At 49.6% G+C, this 6,684-nt stretch overlaps 1 gene segment (V, D, J or C); it reads right to left on the reverse strand.

The window, feature by feature from the left end:
• Positions 1 to 5,078: 5,078 nt before the first annotated feature.
• LOC127159920 (immunoglobulin kappa variable 1-27-like) lies at positions 5,079 to 5,791 on the reverse strand. The segment is given in 3 exon segments: positions 5,079 to 5,090; positions 5,288 to 5,550; positions 5,636 to 5,791. Coding segments are annotated over 3 exon segments (324 nt in total).
• Between the last annotated feature and the right edge of the window lie 893 nt (positions 5,792 to 6,684).

Here is a 6,684-nt window from a genome sequence, read left to right on the forward strand (position 1 = left end):
GGCAGACAGAATAGAGGGAGAAGGCGCAGCAGCCCTCCGGGGCGGAGCAGGAGGAGCAGCGGCCCTCCGGGGCGGAGCAGGAGGCTGCGTCATGGTCTGGGACCTGGGGAAAGCAGGGACAGAGGATGCAAATAGGAAAAAGGGAGAAGCAGAGAGTTTAGAGGTTAACGCCCCCTCCATAAGAGGTTCTACGGCAGGCGCCGACACCTCTGGAGGCATTGGCGCAGCTTCTCCGACGGGGAAGGCCTCTGGAGCAGGCTTGTGATCAGACGAGAGCTCTGGTGCAGGCTTGTGATCAGACGAGAGCTCTGGTGCAGGCTTGTGATCAGACGAGAGCTCTGGTGCAGGCTTGTGATCAGACGAGAGCTCTGGGGCAGGCTTGTGATCAGGCGGAACCTCTGGAGCACAGTGTGTAGCCCACACACACCACATGGCCACTGCCATTAAGGGAAGAGCAGCAGCGATAACATCACTTGGCTTGTGAAGATCTGCTGTGACGTGACTTGACTCAGGAACAACATGGCTTGACTCGTGGAGCACCGCTGTGACTGGGCTTGACTCTGGGGTAGCCGCCGTGGCATTGAGCGCCATTTTAGCTGCCCATACCGTCACTAGAGGAGTGTCCAGCACGTGGACCATCATAACCACAGGTGGCATCCAGATGGCGGCCATATTGTGGAGTGGTCTGGAGACGGCGGCCATCTTGTGCTGTTGCTTGGAGACGGGCCATCTTGTGCTGTTGCTTGGAGACGGCGGCCATCTTGTGCTGTTGCTTGGAGACGGCGGCCATCTTTGCGACAGGCTCTGGCGTGGCGGCCATCTTTGCGACAGCTGTAATTCGACTTGACATAGTAACAACAGTTCTGACTTGACTTGATACAGGAAATACAGTTTTAACTTGACTTGACTCAGGAAACACCGACTCAACTTGACTGAACTCAGGAAACACAGCTGCAGCGTGACTTGGCTCTGGTATGGCAGCTGTGACGTGACGGAGCTCTGTTTTCGCCGCCATCTTGTGAGCGGGCTCCGCCGTCGCCGCCATTGTGTGAACGGGCACCGTTGTTGTCGCCCTTGCTCGAGCGCGCTCCGACACGGCCGCCATTTCACGAGCGATCCAGGCGGCTAACGTGTTTGTGGCATCGCGCTCCGGCGCGGCCGCCATTCTGTGAGCGGGGTGCGCGGCCGCCGTTACCGCGTTGTCGCGTTCTCCGTCCGCGACCCCCACAGTAAACGACGAGCCCTCACACAAAAGAGCAAAGTCCAAAAACACGGCCAGAGACGAACGCGGACCCTCGCGTCTCAGTCTCGCTTTTAACAGTTCATTTAAACCATCACAAAATATTTCAATGAGAATGCAATCCGGGAGGTCAGAATGATTTGCAATGGCTAGAAATTCAATGATGTGCTGTTCAAGTGTACGTGGTCCTTGTTTAAGTCCGAATAAAATCCTGTTAGTGTCCATACCTGATGAATGTCTGGGTGAAAAGCTGCTGGATCCTTTTGGGGCCGAGTATTCTGTAACGTGGAGAGGGAGGCGAGAGACGAGCGGATCCAAATGCAAACTTTTATTGAAGGGATGTGACATAGGCATGGTCAGGCAGGCAGGGTCAATCAATGGCAGACAGGTGTGTAGACGGAGAGACAAGAGTAATCCGTAACGGGCGAGGGTCAATACAGCGGCGAACGTTATCCTTACGAGGGCTAGGCAAGAGAGTGGTCAAACAGGCGAGAGATCAAAACGAGACAACGACAGGAAAACTAGACATAGGGAAACTCGGGGAAACGCTTTGTATGAATGCTACGCAAAACAATACTCGGCCAGGAGTGACAGGAAGACCGGGGTATTTATACAGTCCGTGATTGGTGCAAATAGTAAGAGCAGTGGCTGATGGGAAGTGTAGTCCGGGGTGTAGTGTGGCAGTCCGTGCGTGACAAAACGCGAGAGCGACGTCTGGTGGTGAGCGGTCCGCAGCTCACCGACCAGATCATAACATAGCCCCCCCCCAAAGAGCGGCTTCCAGACGCTCCAAACAAACCACAGTCCAAGGGAGCGGTGGGGCGGGGGTTAGACAGAGCAAGGGCCGGAGGGCCAGATCCCTGCGGAGGCCCCGGTGATTGAGGCAGGACCGGCAGGGCAGGAGACCTCCAGGGCGGAGCCGGAGGCGGAGTAGGCAGTGCAAGAACCCTCCAGGGCGGAGCCGGTGGAGCCCTCCAGGGCGGAGCCGGAGGCGGAACAGGCGGCACTAGAGCCCTCCAGGGCGGAGCCGGAGGCAGAGCAGGTGGCGCTAGAGCCCTCCAGGGCGGAGCCGGAGGCGGAACAGCCCTCCCAGGCAGAACAGGAGGCGGAGCAGGAGGCACAGCAGCCCTCTGGGGCGGAGTAGGAGGCGCAGCAGCCCTGCGGGGCAGAACAGGAATCCGCATCACGCTCTGGGACCTGGGGAGAGCAGGGACAGAGGAGGCAGACAGAATAGAGGGAGAAGGCGCAGCAGCCCTCCGGGCGGAGCAGGAGGAGCAGCGGCCCTCCGGGCGGAGCAGGAGGCTGCGTCATGGTCTGGGACCTGGGGAAAGCAGGGACAGAGGATGCAAATAGGAAAAAGGGAGAAGCAGAGAGTTTAGAGGTTAACGCCCCCTCCATAAGAGGTTCTACGGCAGGCGCCGACACCTCTGGAGGCATTGGCGCAGCTTCTCCGACGGGGAAGGCCTCTGGAGCAGGCTTGTGATCAGACGAGAGCTCTGGTGCAGGCTTGTGATCAGACGAGAGCTCTGGTGCAGGCTTGTGATCAGACGAGAGCTCTGGTGCAGGCTTGTGATCAGACGAGAGCTCTGGTGCAGGCTTGTGATCAGACGAGAGCTCTGGGGCAGGCTTGTGATCAGGCGGAACCTCTGGAGCACAGTGTGTAGCCCACACACACCACATGGCCACTGCCATTAAGGGAAGAGCAGCAGCGATAACATCACTTGGCTTGTGAAGATCTGCTGTGACGTGACTTGACTCAGGAACAACATGGCTTGACTCGTGGAGCACCGCTGTGACTGGGCTTGACTCTGGGGTAGCCGCCGTGGCATTGAGCGCCATTTTAGCTGCCCATACCGTCACTAGAGGAGTGTCCAGCACGTGGACCATCATAACCACAGGTGGCATCCAGATGGCGGCCATATTGTGGAGTGGTCTGGAGACGGCGGCCATCTTGTGCTGTTGCTTGGAGACGGGCCATCTTGTGCTGTTGCTTGGAGACGGCGGCCATCTTGTGCTGTTGCTTGGAGACGGCGGCCATCTTTGCGACAGGCTCTGGCGTGGCGGCCATCTTTGCGACAGCTGTAATTCGACTTGACATAGTAACAACAGTTCTGACTTGACTTGATACAGGAAATACAGTTTTAACTTGACTTGACTCAGGAAACACCGACTCAACTTGACTGAACTCAGGAAACACAGCTGCAGCGTGACTTGGCTCTGGTATGGCAGCTGTGACGTGACGGAGCTCTGTTTTCGCCGCCATCTTGTGAGCGGGCTCCGCCGTCGCCGCCATTGTGTGAACGGGCACCGTTGTTGTCGCCCTTGCTCGAGCGCGCTCCGACACGGCCGCCATTTCACGAGCGATCCAGGCGGCTAACGTGTTTGTGGCATCGCGCTCCGGCGCGGCCGCCATTCTGTGAGCGGGGTGCGCGGCCGCCGTTACCGCGTTGTCGCGTTCTCCGTCCGCGACCCCCACAGTAAACGACGAGCCCTCACACAAAAGAGCAAAGTCCAAAAACACGGCCAGAGACGAACGCGGACCCTCGCGTCTCAGTCTCGCTTTTAACAGTTCATTTAAACCATCACAAAATATTTCAATGAGAATGCAATCCGGGAGGTCAGAATGATTTGCAATGGCTAGAAATTCAATGATGTGCTGTTCAAGTGTACGTGGTCCTTGTTTAAGTCCGAATAAAATCCTGTTAGTGTCCATACCTGATGAATGTCTGGGTGAAAAGCTGCTGGATCCTTTTGGGGCCGAGTATTCTGTAACGTGGAGAGGGAGGCGAGAGACGAGCGGATCCAAATGCAAACTTTTATTGAAGGGATGTGACATAGGCATGGTCAGGCAGGCAGGGTCAATCAATGGCAGACAGGTGTGTAGACGGAGAGACAAGAGTAATCCGTAACGGGCGAGGGTCAATACAGCGGCGAACGTTATCCTTACGAGGGCTAGGCAAGAGAGTGGTCAAACAGGCGAGAGATCAAAACGAGACAACGACAGGAAAACTAGACATAGGGAAACTCGGGGAAACGCTTTGTATGAATGCTACGCAAAACAATACTCGGCCAGGAGTGACAGGAAGACCGGGGTATTTATACAGTCCGTGATTGGTGCAAATAGTAAGAGCAGTGGCTGATGGGAAGTGTAGTCCGGGGTGTAGTGTGGCAGTCCGTGCGTGACAAAACCGCCTGGATCGCTCGTGACGTCTGGTGGTGAGCGGTCCGCAGCTCACCGACCAGATCATAACAGTTATTTAGACAGATGACAGTAAAGAAGAGTCAGTGCTATGTTAATTAACTATGTAATAATATGTGAACATCTGCAAATTTATTAAAACAACATATATACAAAATGTATATGTTTATATATGGTTTGTAACATATATATGAAGAGTTCAGATGCAAAAGCTTCTAAATCCACCTGACGTATTTCTTTAAAATTAGAATTTCTTTCTGGCTACTTTGTATAGGTTTCTATGTAAGTACTGGTACTTCTGATTGGGCTGAGGCTGGAATTTAGTGAGTTTGAAGTAAAAGTGTTTGATGGACGTATACTATGTGTCAGGAGCATTCACTCAGTATCATTATCTCATTTTTGACCGAGATGGCTTTTAGCTGGTTTTGCATCTGAACTCTTCATATATTGTCTATCTTTTATTATTTCTATTAAGGTATGAAACAATGTTCATGGTCTCATTCATGTCAGATTTTATTGCTGATCTGTAATATATTATTGAACTGTGAGTGTTTGTAAGATGGCCCGATGAGCTCCAAACTTAATCATGTGACGGATCTATAAGAGCCCAATGAATCAAATTAAAACCAGTTTCCAGCATTACTCGTCTCCCTACAGAGTGTAAGAACATGAGGAGACAAAAGAGGGAGAGAAACAAAAGAGTTTCAGATCCACCTTTGAGCAGCTGCAGAATCAGTTCAGTCACTGTGACTCTGACTGACAGAGGTTTTTGTACGACTCTTTATCACTGTGTGAACCACCTAATGCTCTCAGGCCAGTATAAACTCTGACAATAATAATGTCCAGACATCTTCAGTCTGGACTCCACTGATGGTCAGAGTAAAATCACTGATAGATCCACTGCCACTGAATCTAGATGGAGTTCCTGACTGGAGGGTGTTTGCATGATAAATCAGGAGTTTAAGAGCTTCTCCAGGTTTCTGTAAGTACCATGCTAAACGATTTTTTAAATACACACCAATGCTGGTTTTACAGTTGATTTTGACTGTTTCTCCTGGTTGAGCTGCTGTCACTGAGGGACTCTGAGTGACGGTGATCTGTCCTCTACACTCTGAAACACAACAAGAAGAAAATCAACTCAAAACTTTGATAATATACTTGAAGAAATGAATTCATATCAACAAACCTCCACAAACCTTGAGCAAACGCTGTGAGAGTCCAGATGAAGATGATGATGAAGGTCATGTTGATGAAGATTGTTGTGTGTGTCAGTGATGAAGTGTTAAACTCACAGCACTATAAACACTCTCAGAGCACTGAAGCATCTGATCAATATGCAAACACACTCCAGATCATTTACCTGAACACAGTCACTCATTAACACACACAATATACAATTACTAAAATATGAAAAAAATAATCATTTTTTTATAATATTATATCTTCTAATAGCCAAGCACCGCATGTGACTGGACTAGGGGTGAATCTTTGGGTAGATGTGATTAGATTCATTCGTCATAAGTTTTGATTCTTTTTAAGAATGATTTTTGTTCATTCAGAATGATTTGATTCATATTATGATTAATGATTTGATTTTCAATTTTTTAAATCAGAAGTGCCCAGTCCTGTTGGAGATCTACTTCTGTGTAAAGTTTAGCTCCAACTGCAATCAAACACATTAAACCAGCTAAAATAAACTACTTCAGATCATTTGTAGCATCAAGTAACTTAAAAGCAAACATACAGACTGCTTGAAGTGTAACAGAGTGTAAATATAACAAATGTGCAATTTACTCTTATTTCTAGGTTTTCCATGACCATGATAACTCAGTAAACTAAGCCAAATACTACAGTACTATCTGATGTGTTTAGTTTGCTCAAAGTTTCATATGCAAAAAAAAAAAAATCAGTTATAATCCAAGACCCCTTAAATGTTGTGTGCTCACCAAAATAAACAATGTTAGTAAAATGACAGTTTTTTATCTTATAAAAAATAATGGTGAGGTTTTCACACAACGAAAGTGCTTTATTTCAGTATTAGTGGTTGCACAATGACTTGACAGCTTTATTCATGTTTTCCTGTAGTTGACTATAACTATAGTGTTATTTTGAAAGAGCCTTGTCTGCTCATGTGAGAGTCAGATCCATTGGCAGGATTTGCAATACATTGAGGAAACAAGTTACACAGCCAGACCAGACAGATTTTGGGATGGTGGAGCATCTTATCATGGTTATATAGGATTTG

Source organism: Labeo rohita, unplaced genomic scaffold (assembly GCF_022985175.1).
Source record: "Labeo rohita strain BAU-BD-2019 unplaced genomic scaffold, IGBB_LRoh.1.0 scaffold_264, whole genome shotgun sequence".
In the NCBI taxonomy this organism is placed as follows: domain Eukaryota; kingdom Metazoa; phylum Chordata; class Actinopteri; order Cypriniformes; family Cyprinidae; genus Labeo; species Labeo rohita.